Here is an 18,308-nt window from a genome sequence, read left to right on the forward strand (position 1 = left end):
CTCTGTGCCTCAGTTCCCTCACCTGTAAAATGGGGATTAAGACTGTGAGCCCCTTGTGGGACTGGGACTGTGTTCAACTTCATTAACTTGCATCTACCCAGCACTAAGAACAGTGCTTGGCACACAGTAAGCACTTAACAACTACCGTTATTATTATTATTACTATATAGCGGAATTGGTAGGCACATTCCCCTGCCACAAGGGAACTTCCCTTCTGATACTTTCTGCTTCTCGATGATCCTTTTACGTTCTGCCTTTTGAGGCAATGAGGATCCTTGGCCTATCCCCTAATTCTTTAAACCCACCTCCCGAGTGAACCCCTCAAAGCTGTGCAAATGTGCATTTTAAGGAATGAATGAGAAAAAGCAAGCAAGCTCTAATCTCCAAAATAGTAAAGGCAGAAGACACTTAATGAGAAATTTCTGAAACAGACTTGACGGTTTCGAGAGAAGAAAACCTCAGCAATTTGAGAGGGGAAGAGTTTTTGAACATAAGAGGTGGGTGGCTACCAGATTTGAGAGCAGGGTACTTGTGCTGGGACTAGTGTAAGCGACATACCGACGCTTCCTCCGCAGTGGCATCCATGTGGCTATGAAAACTCGATCTGTCGTCGTCCTCATCCATATACACCGGAGGCTCGTGGGACGTCATGAAAGTGGAAGGCTTAAAGAGATGTTTGTTTAAGGGATGTTGCCGCCTGCTTGTTGAAGACTGGAAGGAGAGAGTACATTTTCAAAATCAGACAATGAAGTAACCAAGCCTTTAAACTAAGGATTATGCTTGAAAACTACTCAAAATTGTTGGTCTGGATTCCAGAGTATCGTGCTTTCCCACGTCCCCCTCTTCGTTTACTCTCAACTCATCCTCCAAGTGAATGATTCCTATTAGTGAGAAGCAGTATCGTGAAGTGGATGGACCATGAACCTGGGAGTCAGAAGGACCTGGGTACTAATCCCGCCACTTGGCTGGTTGGCCCTGGGCAAGTCACTTCACTTCTCTGCACCTCAGTTACCTCATCTGTAAAATGGGGATTATGACTGTGAGCCCCACATGGGGCAATCTGATCATTCAGTCATTCAACTGTTTTTACTGAGCACTTACTGTGTGCAGAGCACTGTACTAAGTGCTTGGAAAGTACAATTTGGCAACAGAAACAATTACCTTGTATCTACCCCAGCATATCTTATTATGCTTAGCACATAGTAAGTGCTCAACAAGTAACATAATTATTATTATAATTATAAAATGGGGATTGAGACTGAACCCGAGCTGGGACAGGGACTCTGTCCAACCCAATTGGCTTATATCCACCCCAGCGCTTAGTATAGTACCTAGCACATAGTAAGCATGTTACAAATACCACCATTATTATTATTATTACTACTAGTGAGGACATATCCCTGTTGGCACACACAGCGCCCTAAAAAAAGTCAGAGGTACAGCTCCTTTCTTCGGGTCATTAGTTCATCTCAGGGCTCAAGACAGTACGTACTTTCATAACTTTTGTCTACCTAATAAGTTCTCTTTCATCAGAAATGTCTGTCTATCCCTCTAGGCTGTAAGCTCACTGTAGGCAGCGAACATGACTGCCAACTCTGCTATACTGTACCCTCCCAGATGCTTAGTACAGTGCTCTGCACACGATAAATGCTCAATACATATGACTGATTGACAGAGATAATAACTGAGCTAATGAAGCAGCATGGCTCAGTGGAAAGAGCAGGGGCTTGGGAGTCGGGGGTCATGGGTTCAAATCCCGGCTCCGCCAACTGTCAGCTGTGTGACTTTGAGCAAGTCAGTTAACTTCTCTGTGCCTCAGTTCCCTCATCTGTAAAATGGGGATTAAGACTGTGAGCCCCACGTGGGACAACCTGATCACCTTATATTCTCTCTAGCGCTTAGAACAGTACTTTGCACATAGCAAGCGCTTAACAAATGCCATCATCATCACCACCACCATCTGAAATCATGTTGAGCTTGCAGGAGAAAAGATACTAACTAGATCCAAGATATTATTGATGTTCCAACCACTCAATCTTATTACATGTGGCTATGACCAAACAAATTAGTACAGTGCCCTGCACACAGTAAGCACTCTATAAATACGACTGAATGAATGAATGAAGTCTTTTCTCCCATTTTCCTTTTCTCCCAGACAGGACTCTGCTACAGAGGATTATGTTGTAACTACTCCACCGCTTAGCCCCTACTTAAGCACTTGATAAATACTGTGATCAATAAAATTTCCAGAATTAGAATAGAGGCTTTCATTAGCCTGAAGTCACACAAAGCAGGCCGGAGCAAAAGGAAAGAAGTTTCCTCAAAAGAAACGGTTAAAAAAATTGTTAACGGTAATTCTTTTGCAATTGAAGATATCACATTCATGGCTATGAACGATGTTGCAGACAACTCATTTCGTCTGTTGCGAGAGGGATAAACGTATGAAAGGCCATGATCCTTGACAATATTGGAGAGCATTATAGAAATACTATTGGTTACCTAAGATAAGTTTGTCTCGCACTCTGACTTTAGAGAAATTTATAGGGAGGTATAAAGTTCAACTGACTGGAGGCACCATTAACAGTCTACTAAACCAAAAATGTCCGACAACATAAATGTATTTCTTCTTGTTCACCCTGCCGTTTTTTATTGGTTTTCCTTTTAGCGTTAATAGCCAACTTTACCATTCAAACTGGCTGTGTGGAGCTGAACATTTATGGCCATTAAGGTGAGAGGGTTTCACGCTGCCTGTATGAGAAGCCGTGCGGCCCAGAAGAAAGACAGTAGGTCTGGGAGCCAAAGGATCTGAATTCTAATCTGCCTCGGCAACGTACCTGCTGTGTGACCTTAGGCAGGTCACTTAACTTCTGTGGGCCTCAGTTCCCTCATCTGCAAAATGGGGATTCAATACTTGTTCTCCCTTCTACTTAGTGTGAGCCCCATGTGGGACATGATTAACTTGAACTTACCCCAGCACTTAGTACAGTGCTTGACACACAGAAAGTGCTTAACAAATACCTTAATGGTTATTCTCATCATCACGGTCACGACAACACGGAATCCATACACACTTCCCTACTTGCACCCTAAAGACAGAATCCAGAGTACTGCCGTGGTGTGTCCAACTCTGCTCAGGAACCTGGGCTATAGTGCCGTTTCATCCTTGGGGGTTGGCTTCAACAGTATGACCTATTACCCAGGAATTTGGTAGATCTGAGTCCACCAGAAAAAAATTCTAAACAGGAAAAAATGATCTACTTGAAGGCTGATTATTAATGGCTGTGCGAAATCAATAGGATTTTAGCATTTACTGTGTTCAGAGCACGTGTAGACATGTTCTCTGCCCACACTGAGCTTACAATCTAGAGACGGAGACAGACATGGAATTACGGTTGTGTACGTTTGGGCTGCGGGACTGAGGGAGGGATGAATATTAAGTGTTGAAAGGGAACAGATTCAAGTGAATAGTTGATGCAGAAGGGAGATGGGGTAGGTAGCGGAAATGAGAGCTAGTCGGGAGAGACTCATGGAAGGAGATGTGATTTTAGGAAGACTTTGAAGATGAGGAGAGCTGTGGTCTGTTGGATATAACAACAACAATGATGGCATTTATTTAACGCTTACTATGTGCAAAGCACTGTTCTAAGCGCTGGGGAGGTTACAAGGAGATCAGGTTGTCCCATGGGGTGCTCACAATCTTAATCCCCATTTCACAGATGAGGGAACTGAGGCCCAGGGAAGTGAAGTGACCTGCCCAAAGTCACACAGCTGACAATTGACAGAGTGGGATTCGAACCCATGACCCCTGACTCCAAAGCCCGTGCTCTTTCCACTGAGCCACGCTGCTTCTCTATATTAAGTAGATATGAAGTAGAAAATATGAAGCAGAGGGAGTTCCAGGCCAGAGAGAGGACATGGGCAAGGGGTCGGCAGCGAGATCAACTGGATGGATTTACTGTCTGTAATGATGATGATATTCTTGATGGTATTTTAGTGTCAGGCACTGTACTAAGCGCTGGGGTGGATACTAGCCAATCGGGTTGGACAAAGTCCCTGTCCCATGTGGGGGAAACAGTTTAAAATCCCCATTTTACAGATGAGGTAACAGGCACAGAGAAGTGAAGTGACTTGTCCAAGGTCACACAGAAGCCATGTGGTGGAGTTCTACTGTGTGGCCTTCTGTGGTCCTTCTGACTCACATGCCCTTGCTCTATCCCCTAGGCCATGCTGCTTTTCATTTAACAGGCTGGTATTGGAGTGAAGTACATAAGCTACCAAATGACAAAGCTGCAGGAAAAACTGCAGCCACGTAATGAAGGCAGCACCAATTCAGAAAGGAAAGCCAAATGAGGAAGGTTTGATGCTTGCAGGAAAAACTATATTGTTCTCAGTCAAACAATGGTACTTAATAAGTGTTTCCTGTGTGCAGAGCTTTGTGCTTAGTATGTAACAAAGTGCTGTGGATCTGAGGGTGGGTTGAATATCAAATGCTCAAAAGGAACAGATTCTATATTACTATTACTAAATTTACAACTGCAGCTACTTAATAATTAACACCCTGTTAATGTGCAATGTATTAGCATTAGAGCTAACCCCATGCCAACCATAAGGCAAGAGATTGCACTGCACTGTGAATAACTCCTCTGGTGACTTTTGTGAGAAATGCAAATACAGGACTTGATTTCTCGCTTCTTAGCTAATTCTGGCGCTACAGCAGAAGCCACCAGCCTGAAGGAAGCAATGAGCCTCCCTTCTCTTCAGGGAAAGGGCCCAGCCTTCCACAGACTGGGATTCATCTGATCCATCAGGAGATAAGACAAAGGACATTTCGGGATACAAGGGGATTATAAGGCATATAAAACAGGGGTTACATACAGGGGTTAACTTTGTATCGCGTGTTCCGGTTACTCCCTGGTTATGCAGGTACTAATTTACCAAAGACCCGGTCACAAATATCCAGTGCAAAGTAATTCTCTCAACTTTAAAAACACTGCTGCTACATTCTCACGTGATAATAGGGCTCAAGAGCAAGCATACATTCTAAAAAGGAGAATTACATTTTTCTTTCCAGTGACAACCTGGGGAATGATGACACACTGAATTTGTGAAACAGAGGAAATTGTTGGGTCAGCCCCGTCCAGCACTCAATCTCTGCAGGTGACAACGGTCCTCAGAGTCAGAGCGTGCTGGTTACCATGCTGGCAGCCCCCCTCCTGCTGAGCCCACTGTTGGGCACAGATTGTCTCTATTTGTTGCTGGACTGTACTTTCCAAGCGCTTAGTACAGTGCTCTGCACACAGTAAGCACTCAATAAATACTACTGAATTGAATTGAACTGAACCAACTCATTTTCTTCCTCCAAAACCCTCCCATGGGTCTTTCTTTTAACCACGTGTCTACCTACTAAATCCCCCCCAAGTGCTAAGTCAGGGTCACAGGATGATAATGATGATGGTATTTGTTATGCAATCACTATGTGCCAAGCATTGTTCTAAGTGCTAGGGTAATAATAATAATTCATTCATTCATTCAATCATATTTATTGAGTGCTTACTGTGTGCAGAGCACTGTACTACGCGCTTGGGAAGTACAAGTTTGCAACATATAGAGACGGTCCCTACCCAACAGCGGGCTCACAGTCTAGAATGATAGCACTGTTCTAAGCGCTGGGGAGGTTAACAAGGTGATCAGGTTGTCCCACGGGGGGCTCACAGTCTTCATCCCCATTTTACAGCTGAGGTAACTGAGGCCCAGAGAAGTTAAGTGACTTGCCCAGAGTCACACAACTGATAAGCGGTAGAGCCGGGATTTGAACCCATTACCTCTGACTCCAAAGCCCGGGCTCTTTCCACTGAGCCACGCTACTTCTCCGATACAAGGTAATACAAGGTAGAAACAAGGTAGATACAAGGTAATCAGGTTGTCCCACATGGGGCTCACAGTCTTAATCCTCATTATACAGATGAGGTAACTGAGGCACAGAGAAGTTAAGTGGCTTGCCCAGGGTCTCCAAAGTAAATTGTGGATTTACAGAAGCAGTGTGGCTTAGTGGAGAGAGCCCGGGTTGGGAGTCAGAGGTCATGGGTTCTAATACCGGCTCTGCCACTTGTCAGCTGTGTGACCTTGGGCAAGGCACTTCACCTCTCTGTGCCTCAGTTACCTCATCTGTAAAATGGAAATTACGACTGTGAGCCCCACGTGGGAAAACCTGATCACTCTGTATCCTCCCCAGCACTAAGAACAGTGCTTTGCACACAGTAAGTGCTTAATAAATGCATTATAACAACAATTATTATTATATTATTATCCATGTCCACATTTGTACATTTCAATTAGGATAGCAGTGTTCAAGTGGATCTACTCATTTTTACCTTTTTGGAGTACATATACAGGTTTGGCGTCCTGCCTGGGACTGGAATGCCAGCTTTAGTTAGCTTAATAAAATATTTCTGCACCCGGCTAGCAACCTGAAGGAAACAAGAGAAGAGATGGTAAAATATTACAAGTGACCCGTATGTACTGGATGGCTTTTAGATGTAAAAAGTTCCACGACTAACACAGCTGGAGAGCCCTTAGGAATGTTACAATTGCCTTAACTACAAACAATGCTGGAAGTGGACATAAAATGACATCTGTGACGATTACAGGTAAAAACTCGGCCAAATAGAATTTTTTAAAATTGCATTTCTTAGTCTGACTGGACTGTTGAACCCATGACCAGCACTTCCAAGAAGCTCATCTTTTAGTACTGGCTACGGAACTGAAATAGGGAAACCTTCCTCCACTCATATTTTCAGTTAGAAGGATGTGAAATGCAGGAATCAATTAATCAATCAAATGGTACTGTCTGAGCACTCACTGCTAACAGAGCACTGTACTAAGTGCTTGGGAGAGGACAATACAATAGGGTTGGCAGCTACAATCTCTACATTCGAAGAGCTTACAGTCAAGTCGGGGATACAGACAGGGGAAGCAACGGATTATCAGGCTAGGTAAATAAGTGCTGTGGGGAACTTGTACTTCCCAAGCGCTTAGTACAGTGCTCTGCACACAGTAAGCGTTCAATAAATACAATTGATTGATTGATTGATGGGGTATCAGTGGACTTAGGGAGTACAGACCCAAATGCTACAGCTCGCAGCATTACAAACTCCTGTTTTATGCTACAAGTAAACTCGACCTCTAGACTATAAGCTCATGTGGGCAGGGATTGTGTGTTTGTTATATTGTACTCTCCCAAGCACTCAGTACAGTGCTAATAGGAATAACTGCGGTATTTGTTAAGCACTTACTACATGCCAGGCAATTGTGTATATATGCACATAGCTATAATTTTATATATTGATGCTATTGATTCCTGTTAACTTGTTTTGATGTCTGTCTCCCCTCTTCTAGACTGTGAACCCGTTTTGGGCAGGGATTGTCTCTCTCTGTTGCTGAATTGTACTTTCCAAGCGCTTAGTACAGTGCTCTGCACACAATAAGTGCTCAATGTAATTGAGTGAATGAATACTAAATTGGAAATGAATACTAATGAATACTAGTATTCTGTACTAATGAATACTAGTAAATAAATACTAGAGAAGCAGCGTGGCTCAGTGGAAAGAGCACGGGCTTTGGAGTCAGAGGTCATGGGTTCAAATCCTGACTCCGCCAATTGTCAGCTGTGTGACTTTGCACAAGTCACTTAACTTCTCTGTGCCTCAATTCCCTAATCTGTAAAATGGGGATTAAGACTGTGAGCCCCACGTGGGACAACCTGATCACCGTGTATCCCCCCAGTGCTTAGAACAGTGCTTTGCACATAGTAAGCACTTAACAAATACCATCACCATTATTATTATTATTATTATTACTTCGTGCTGGAGCAGATACAAATAAATCAGGTTGTCCACAGTCCCTGCCCCACATGGGGCTCACAGTCTTAATCCCCATTTTACAGATGAGGTAACTGAGGTGCAGAGACATAGAGTGACTTTCCCAATGTCACACAGCGAAAAGTGGCAGAGGCGGGATTAGAACCAGATCCTTCCAACTCCCAGGCCCGTGCTATATCCACGCTGCTTCTCCCGCAGTGCTTTGCACACAGTAAGTGCTCGAGAAATACAACTGAATGAATGAACAGATAGGCATTGGAAATACAGACTTGTTCATGCAACAGCTCTTGAGCCTGTTATTTTTATTACAGTGTCAGCTAATGGTTCAGAGCAAGAAGACTCCTATTCATTTCTGGGGCGGGGAAAACCTGAAGCAGATACTGAGTTCTGTTAATAAGGCAAAGCTCAATACGGGAGAGGGGCTGACATGAGCCTCCACCTCCTTCCAGGGAAAAAAAGACAGAGAAGAGGAAGCCAAGGCAATCTTCTAAATTACCTGCTTTGCAGTCCTATTGCCCAGTTCGTCTGCTATCTTCTGCCAACGCCGAGATTCAACCTCCTCGGGAGGGTACTTTAAGAGTAACTGCTCCAGCTTTTTCTAAATCCAAACACAAGACAAAAATACAAGCTATGCCACAATGGAGCCAGGCGAAACCCCAACAAGGACAGTGAGTGCAAACCAAGGCATCACTCACCTGACCACATCAAAGATTTTAGAGCAAGAATTATTCCTAAAAAAGTCTTGCTGTTGCAAGGCTGAAAACCTTTTAAACCCCACCCCCCGAACTCCAAAGGCAGAATTGAGATCTAAGATCTCTGACTACAGCGGATGCTACTCCGTTTCCCTCGATTCTAGTGATCTTAACCCCATTAAGGTCACTGGGGGCAAAGTAAAATGGGGTTGTCTGTGCGAGAGAGAATGCATAACCCCAATGTAACCTGCCACCTGACAGCGTCCGCTCTTTTTTCTTTCCACTGAGCCACCAGAGCACTTGGAGAGGTGGCAGACAAAGGAGGATGAGCCTAGTGAACCCTGCAGATCCTCTGGCTGGCTGGAGAGAAGCCACATCCATCACTAAGTTGGGGAAGAAAAGTTTGGGGGCCCCGGCAGCTTTGCTCTTTATTCTTCAGCATGCTGCCCTCATGGTTAAAACCTCTTTGGTGGTTGGGGGCTACAGGGATAATTCTGCAGGAAAGTGAGAGGAAGCCCAAAGTGCTGCGTGGGTCTGGATAGGACTCTGTGGGACTGTCCTCTTTATAGGCTTTCGGCAGATAAAACCATCCAAAATGCTGGCATTCTGAGATGGGGAAAAAAAATCCGAAATCCACATCCTCAAAAGAAATAGAAGCATAAAACCGGTGTTTACTTTCACAGTTACGTAATTTCTTAAAATTGAAGGACTTAAAACAGACCACAGTTATGACAGGAAGCATAATTACCTGCTCATCTACAGTCCACAGCTGGTTGAAAGTCTCAGGCTTGGTCTCATCACAAAGTCGCCCTCTTATCATCTGCTTAAAAGCAACATTAAAACAAGATTTGAAAAATAATGGTATCAAAAACTTTAATCCAACGTAGACAAAACATTTAACATTAACCTTTTCAGGGTGGAATTGGTCAAGTTAAAAAGGTGTTAAAAAGGTCTTCTAGACTGTGAGCCCGCTGTTGGGTAGGGACCGTCTCTATATGTTGCCAACTTGTACTTCCCAAGCACTCAGTACAGTGCTCTGCACACAGTAAGTGATCAATAAATACGATTGATTGAATGAATGAATTGAATGAATGTTAGAGATTCAAGTGAGTGAACCTGGAGACGGGGACCAAATAAAGAAGTACCCAAATTTTAAAAACAAAAATCTAGAAAGGAAAAATGTCTTTCAATCCATCAATCGCTCGTACTTACTGAGTGTTTACTGTGTGCAGAGCCCCGTATTTAGAGCTTGGGAGAGCCCAATACAACCGAGTTGGTAGATACATTCCCTGCCTACAAGGAGCTTACAGTCTAGAGAGGGCAAGACAGACATTACAATCGTATTTATTGAGCGCTTACTGTGTGCCGAGCACTCTACTAAGCACCAGATGGGGTCACTGAGGCACAGAGAAGTGGAGTGACTTGCCCAAAGTCACACAGCTGATAAGTGGCCCCTCCCCATCCCCCCCGCCTTACCTCCTTCCCCTCCCCACAGCACCTGTGTATATGTATATATGTTTGTACAGATTTATTACTCTATTAATTATTTTTATTATTTTATTTTTAATTTTTTATTACTTATTTATTATTTATTTTATTTGTACGTATTTATTTATTTTATTTTGTTAGTATGCTTTGTTTTGTTCTCTGTCTCCCCCTTCTAGACTGTGAGCCCACTGTTGGGTAGGGACCGTCTATATATGTTGCCAACTTGGACTTCCCAAGCGCTTAGTACAGTGCTCTGCACACAGTAAGCGCTCAATAAATACGACTGAATGAATGAATGAATTAAAGTCAACAAAACAGTTATGAATCTGGACATCACTGATTCTCTATCGTACTTCCTAAATTTCCAGGTGCAGTTACTTACCTGAGGGCGACTGCTTGAACCTTCTGGACCATCACTTAAAGGCAACACAGAGTATGAAAGGGATTCCCCATCCTTTTTAGGATCTAAAGGACTTTTTGGTCTGGCAGGTAAACCTACTAAAAACAACAGCACATACAATGTTAGTAAATCAAAGCACTGCACTACAGTTTTTCCATCTCAAGGTTTAAAACGCCACTAATCCTTACCTTTATCAAAAATCAGCTTCAACCTCCTCGTATTTCGTTTCCGGTTTCTAAATTCTCTTTCAAAGTTTCCCAGGCTGCTCGTATACTGGTCCCATGTAATTTCGGGCAACTGGACAACTCTCTGCGGATATGGAAGCCCTACGTCGGCCTGGAAGGTTAAAAAAAAAAAAAACACAACAGGTACATTTTAATATGATACATTCCTGAAAACCAGCCAGTGATTGGCCTTATGGAAAGAGCACAAACCAGGGACCTGGATTCTAATCCTGGCTTCGCCACATGCCTATATGACCTTGGGCAGGGCACTTAACTTCTTTGTGCTTCAGTTTCCTTATCTGCAAAATGGGGATTCAGTATCTATCATCCCTCCCTCAGTGAGCCCCTGTGACAGCCAACCCTCAGCCCCTCCCCTGAGCTGATAAAAGCTCCTTGACCCTGGATAAGAGAGGAACCACTTTGTCCGGGACCAAGATGAACAAGCGAGGTGTTTTGATGCGGTAGACATATGGGCAGGGGGCATGGAGGAAGGGTGACCCCCGGCCCACGTCCTCCCCCGGGCCTGGAATGCCCTCCCTCTGCCCATCCGCCAAGCTAGCTCTCTTCCTCCCTTCAAGGCCCTACTGAGAGCTCACCTCCTCCAGGAGGCCTTCCCAGACTGAGCCCCTTCCTTCCTCTCCCCCTCGTCCCCCTCTCCATCCCCCCATCTTACCTCCTTCCCTTCCCCACAGCACCTGTATATATGTATATATGTTTGTACATATTTATTACTCTATTTATTTTACTTGTACATATCTATTCTATTCATTTTATTTTGTTAGTATGTTTGGTTTTGTTCTCTGTCTCCCCCTTTTAGACTGTGAGCCCACTGTTGGGTAGGGACTGTCTCTATATGTTGCCAATCTGTACTTCCCAAGCGCTTAGTACAGTGCTCTGCACACAGTAAGCGCTCAATAAATACGATTGATGATGATGATGAAAGTGTATGTTCTCCCCACCTTTGTGCCTAGGCCTGTGCTCTCTCCTTGTGGACAGAAAAGCCCCGACCAGTCAACAGTCAAGCACACTAAAGCAGGAAAGGAGGGCTCAGCCCATTAACAATCAATACTAGGGAGAGCCTGGAATGCCCTCCCTCCTCATATCAAACAAATAAATGCTCTCCCCCACTTCAAAGCCTTTACTGAAGGCACACCTGCTCCAAGAGGCCTTCTCTAAGCCCTCCTCTCCTCCCACTCCCTTTTGATCACCCTAATTTACTCCATTCATTCTCCCCCAGCGCATACGTATATATACTGTTATTTATTTATGTATATTAATATCTGTCTCCCCCTCTAGACTGAGAGCTCGTTAGAGGCAGGGTCTATGTTTGTTGTTGTATGGTACTCTCCCAAGCGCTTAATATAGTGCTCTGCACACAGTAAGAGCTCAATAAATATGACTGACTGAATGAACAAAAAGGCCAGGTTAAAAATGGCTTGGGGCAGTTTGTGCCCAACACCCATTGGTCTGGACCTGCACATTATTTTATTGAATTTTTCGTGCTATTTGTTAAGCACTTACTATGGACTTAACTGTACTAAGCACTGGGATAGATAATAGATAAAAGTTCCTCAAGTTGGACATAGTCCATGTCCCACATGGGGCACCCAGTGTTAATCATCATCATCAATCGTATTTATTGAGCGCTTACTGTGTGCAGAGCACTGTACTAAGCGCTTGGGAAGTACAAGTTGGTAACATATAGAGACAGTCCCTACCCAGCAGTGGGCTCACAGTCTAAAAGGGGGAATCCCCATGTTACAGATGAGGTGACTGAGACACAGCTTTTAAGTGACTCGCCCAAGGTCACATGGCAGAGAAGTCCTTCGGGTGTGATGGGGACTCCTGCACCATGACTCTCAGGGGAAATGAACCAGGGCCCACTAGAATCGGACTTAAGTGACCACTTTCCCTTAGGCGTGTGAGCAGTTACGCTAATGAAACTAACCTGAGTAATGATTAGAGTGCCTGGTCTGGAACAATGCTGCTGCTAGTGACTTGGGTGTCTGTGGTTTTTAAATCACCTTCTTCCCTCCTCGGATCTAAGCGAACATCACCCCTGGCTCCCCTCTGAGGGTGACAGCCGCATTGGGGACATTGTGGGGAAAGGGCTGAAGGGAACTGGGTGCAAATAAACATATAAAAAGCCCATGGTGTGTCCACAAACCCAGACACATGACACGCATCACGCATACATGCTCACCCCCCCCACCCCCCAAGTCCAGTCTTCAGCAGACAACATACACATGGGGCACATGTGGATGGGTAATGTCTGTGAGTGGGTGTGAGTCCAAAAGTCGGCATGCATGTGACTAATTATTGTGCACAGGTGACAAAGTGCAGGCGAAGTGCTCGACAGGCAAAGAGGACGATGAGAAATACTTAAGACAGAGGCAAAGGAGAAAAGTAGGAGAAGGGAAAGAATGCTGGATAATGAGAGAAATACAAGAAGCAGCGAGGCCTAGTGGAAACAGCACAGGCCTGCGAGGCAGAGGACCTGGGATGTAACCCTGGCTCGGCCACTTATCTGCTGTGTGATCCGGAGCAAGTCACTTAACTTCTCTGTGCCCCAGTTTCCTCATCTGTAAAATGGGGATTAGGAGTGGGAGCCCCACATGAGACAGGGACTGAGCCCAACCTGATTATCTTGTATCTACCCCAGCTTTTAGTACAGTATCTGGTACACAGTAAATACCATAATCATTATTATTACTATTATTGATGACAGAGAAACAGACCCCACAAGGAAAAACTCCTATGAAGTTTCTGTTGCAATCAAATATTAAATCATGCTATAGGATGATTTCATACAAATTAGAATGGTGCATTTTAGAGTCTCAGATTCTCAATTCTTTTTCTTTTGGTGTTTACACCTAACCTTGATATCTAGAAATCAATTAAATGCTTAGGTCTTCGTGGCTCAGTGGGAAGAGCATGGGCTTTGGAGTCAGAGGTCATGGGTTCAAATCTTGGCTCCGCAAATTGTCAGCTGTGTGACGCTGGGCAAGTCACTTAACTTCTCTGTGCCTCAGTTACCTCATCCGTAAAATGGGGATTAAGACTGTGAGCCCCCTGTAGGGCAACCTGATCACCATGTAACCTCCCCAGTGCTTAGCATAGTGCTTTGCACATAGTAAGTGCTTAATACATGCCATTATTATTATTATTATTATTATTGACATTTCAGAGAATAAGTATTCCTTGTATCCTATTCACAAATGCACCCAATGTTAAGGTCCTGGCTAACCCATAAAATTCATGGACAGGTCACTTAACTTCTCTGAGCCTCAGTTACTTCATCTGCAAAATGGGGGTTAAGACTCTGAATTCCATGTGGGATATGGACTACATCCAACCTGATTAGCTTCTATCTACCCCAGAGGTTAGTACAAATGCCTGGAGCATAGTAAGCATTTAATGCCATATAAAAAATTCCTTTTGGTCATTCACTCAACCATATTTATTGAGCACTTACTGTGTGCAAAGCACTATACTAAGCGTTTGGGAGAGTGCGATAAAACAATGAACAGCCACATTCCCTGCCCACAGTGAGCTTACAGTCTAGTGGGAGAGACAGACATTAATATAAATAAATATGTAATTACAGACATATACATAAGTGCTGTAGACCTCCTCAATAACTCTCTGGTCAGTCACTACCACATCTTAGACTTTGCAAGGAATGGATTACCTGTTCCAGTCTCATAACCAACAAAGCACAACTCAAGGAAATAATCCCACTGTGTACATATAAGTGAACTTTCAGGAAAATCACTTCCTTCCCATGAATCATATCTCCCATTGCTGCGGACAGTCGTCCGGTCTCTTGCCCCATACTGCGGCAAGTATCCAGTTTGGTAGTCAAGTGTTTGAAAACGGTCTGTATGTTCAACATGAAAATTCCACTTTATAATAATAATAATAATGGCATTTATTAAGTGCTTACTATGTGCAAAGCACTGTTCTAAGCGCTGGGGAGGTTACAAGGTGATAAGGTTGTCCCATGGGGGGCTCACAGTCTTAATCCCCATTTTACAGATGAGGGAACTGAGGCCCAGAGAAGTGAAGTGACTTGCCCAAAGTCACACAGGTGACAATTAGCGGAGCTCGGATTTGAACCCATGACCTCTGACTCCAAAGCCCATGCTTTTTCCACTGAGCCACGCTGCTTCTCATGTTTACCCATGTTTTGGGGAAGGGAAACTCAAGGAGTAGTCACGAGACTACCATCCGGCTCAATCCAGAAACTCAATCTGAAAAGGGGGAAACGGCAAACATCCTAGCTCTAGACAAAGAAATAAACCTGTCTGCTCCCTATGCGGAGTGCGAATGCTGACAAAAATACAAGCACCAGATTAAGGCTAGCTCTCTCTTTCCGGCTCCTTCCAATAATAATAATTGTGGTATTTGTTAAGTGCTTACTATGTGCCAGGCACTGTACTAAGTGCTGGGGTGGATACAAGCTAATCGGGATGGACACAGTCCCTTGTCGCACATGGGACTGATAGTCTCAATCCCATTTTACAGGTGAGGGAAGCCCAGAGAAGTGAAGTGACTTGCCCATGATCACAAAGCAGACAATCAATCAATCAATCGTATTTGAGTGTTTACTGTGTGCAGAGTACTGTACTAAGCGCTTGGGAAGTACAAATTGACAAGTGGCAGAGCCGGAATTAGAACCCAAGTCTTCCCGACTCCCGGGCCTGTTATCTACCCACTCTGCCACGCTCCTTCTCAGGTTGCTGCCATGCTGCTCTCCGGACGGCCAATTCCAAAACTGTAGAAATCCAGGGCACACAAATGGCTAGGTGCCTATAATATAGGATCTGAGCATCAGACAGAGCCAGTGTTGAATCTTACTGCCAATTGTATAGACAGCTATCACACTGCAGCCTCAAATCGCCCCGTTAGGCAAAATCTACAGCACTGCATCCTCAAATGGGAGCAAGGCAAAACCCGAGGCAGCTGATGATAGTAGAGGCGCCAGCACGGCCCTCGTTGTCACCGAATAACACCAACTCCTGTCAGGAATTTCCTTGTCCATTTGAAGTAAGGAGCCAGATTTACTAGCAGAGCACCACCCTGCATTTCTAGAGCATCTTGCCAGCAAAGATCCCAAAGCCCTTTCGGGCCTCATTTTCATCCTCCCGTTGACTTTCTTAGCTAGGAAAGGTTAGGACTGTTCTTCTCATTTAAAGACGGGAGAGCCGAAAGGTGAAAGATTTGGTTTGAGCGCACACAGTCCGAGGCAGAGCAGAGACTAAGGCCAGTTCTTCCCTGCAGCTTGCTTCATCAGAACTCAAGTCCCAGCAAGTGCTCGGCACCTTAATCGGGGATCGGTGCTCTGACCCAAACTCCTGTCTACTACGAAGCGCCGTATCCTGGCCTCAGGAAGAAAAGCCCAGAGTGTCCCATGGCTGCAGCACTGATCTGCCTCTGGTCTTGCATGGATTTGAGAGCAGATGTCTGTTTGGCAGCCATCTCCTCATCTAGATGCCAAAAGTTACCATCTATTTTTTTCCCCCCCTTTTATCTGCCCACAGAAACCACTTAGGATATAAGCAGGTGGAAAGTCTTCAGAGAAGCACTACATTCTTTCATGTCCAGGCTCAGCGCCAGAAGCTTTTTTTAAAATGGAAAACACCCCTAAAAAGCAAAACAAAAAATCCACTAAAACTCCACGAATGGAAGAGACCTTCTATGGCATTAAAATAAAATTACATTTCCTCTAGATGCTCTGTTACTATCTTTAAGAAACCTGACACAGATTTCTGCCTGCTTTTTTTAATTGGTTTCTGGTCTCTTCACATTGCTTAAAAAAACACAGCTACAAAAGCAAGAACCTGTATCCCCCTAAGGCACCTTCCCCTTTCAGCATTATAAACTACATTTATTAATGGCAGTCTCTCTTTTATTTATGGTATTTGTTAAGCATTTACTATGTGCCAGACACTGTTCTAAGCGCAGGGGTGCATTCAAGATAATCATATAGGACCCAGTCCATGGGGCTGACAGTCTTAATCCCCATTTTACAGATGAGGAAACTGAGGCACAGAAGTAAAGTGACTTGCCCAAGGACACACAAAGGTAGAAAGATCCCGTACTTGCACAGTGACCACCACAACACAACATTTAAGCTCTCTGGTGACGAGAGTCTGGACTTCTTGTTAGGATACTAACGTACAACTACTTCTGTCTCATTCAGTAGTCCTGAGAGCAAAAGAGGGAAAATACTGAAGACAGAAAGGGATATACTAACGACAGGAAAAAGGTCACTGGAAAATAGATCTGACACTCCTATCCAAAGTCAATCCCCAACAATAGCTGCTGAAAAAATCCTCTTTTGCACATTTCTTCTTATACCTATTGACTACCGGCGATTGCTGAACAGTAGACAGCTGTACATTCATTCATTCATTCATTCAATCGTATTTATTGAGCGCTTACTGTGTGCAGAGCACTGTACTGAGCGCTTGGGAAGTACAAGTTGGCAACAGATAGAGACGGTCCCTACCCAACAGCGGGCTCACAGCCTAGACGGATGAGACATCATTCTAACTTCTAAAAAGTGGATGCGTCAAATACGAATACCATCTCAGTAAGTCTTATGAAAGGCTCACCGCATACCTTCTTTTGGAGTTTTTCCACAAATCCAATGGGGTTTTTCAGTGCTTCTCTCTGGTGTCTGCCTAAGCTTTCAAGGTCTTGGACTGCTTGAGTACGCTGAGCCTCGAGTACAGCGATCGTCTGTAACAGTCTCTGGTAACTACAGAGACAAAGGGAAATAGCTCACTAAATTTTCTAGTAACGACCACAAACAAGAACTGAATCAAGCCAGAACCTACAATAAAGCCACAGCCTCTTAAAAGCTCCTTGAAACTTTAGCAAAACAATTCACTGGAAATGAAGGAGTTATTCACGGATATGTGGCGTTTGTACTCCAGAAACACCAGTTAGGGAACATTCTTTCCCCGCTTTTAAATTCCAACAGCTTTTTCGTTTTAATAAGTCAGATACACATGGCAAGGAGAGCATCTTCGATTTCCAACACCTGAAACCACCGAGAAAAGGAAAATTGACCAAAAGAATGGATTACATGCCTTATAAACTATTTTCCACATCAGGTAAATTATTTCCAACAGAATAGATGCTTAAAATTCTTGTGGCCAGATCTCCCTAGCACATTTTCATGCATCTGCTTGCCTAGACTGATGAACACAGAAGTACCTTTTTTCTGGGCCATTTGGGCTTTACAATATTTCAGCTGCAGAGTAAAAGCCCTCTTCACCCACTCACATCTGCTGCTTTATGCTTTCTTGCACCATCCCTCCCTAACTCCTACCTACTGTTAATCTGTTCTCTTTTTCCCTCTTGGATTCGCTGCTAATGATACACAGACACAGGGCAATCAAAAAGGAAATGCGAGTATGCATGTACAAGGAATAAATAGGAAAAGTCAAGGGAAACACGATGCTAACCCTAATGGTTCTGAGGGCTGCTGTTATTAAGATAGAAGTATGGTTTTTGATGGAAAAAAGATCATGGTATCTGCACTTTATGTCCTCCACACACGGAAAGCGCCTCTCCAATTAATTATATTCACTGAGCGCTCACCGTGGGCAGACCA

At 44.1% G+C, this 18,308-nt stretch overlaps 1 protein-coding gene across 1 annotated transcript in view; it reads right to left on the reverse strand.

The window, feature by feature from the left end:
- Positions 1-18,308, reverse strand: part of ZZZ3 (zinc finger ZZ-type containing 3) — a 125,962-nt gene that overhangs the window by 13,486 nt on the left and 94,168 nt on the right. Inside the window, 7 exon segments of the mRNA XM_038744960.1 lie at positions 559-711; positions 6,372-6,467; positions 8,374-8,475; positions 9,318-9,389; positions 10,440-10,552; positions 10,646-10,793; positions 17,309-17,447. Of these exon segments, the coding sequence (XP_038600888.1) occupies positions 559-711; positions 6,372-6,467; positions 8,374-8,475; positions 9,318-9,389; positions 10,440-10,552; positions 10,646-10,793; positions 17,309-17,447 (823 nt within the window).

Source organism: Tachyglossus aculeatus, chromosome 4 (genome assembly GCF_015852505.1).
Source record: "Tachyglossus aculeatus isolate mTacAcu1 chromosome 4, mTacAcu1.pri, whole genome shotgun sequence".
NCBI classification, from domain to species: domain Eukaryota; kingdom Metazoa; phylum Chordata; class Mammalia; order Monotremata; family Tachyglossidae; genus Tachyglossus; species Tachyglossus aculeatus.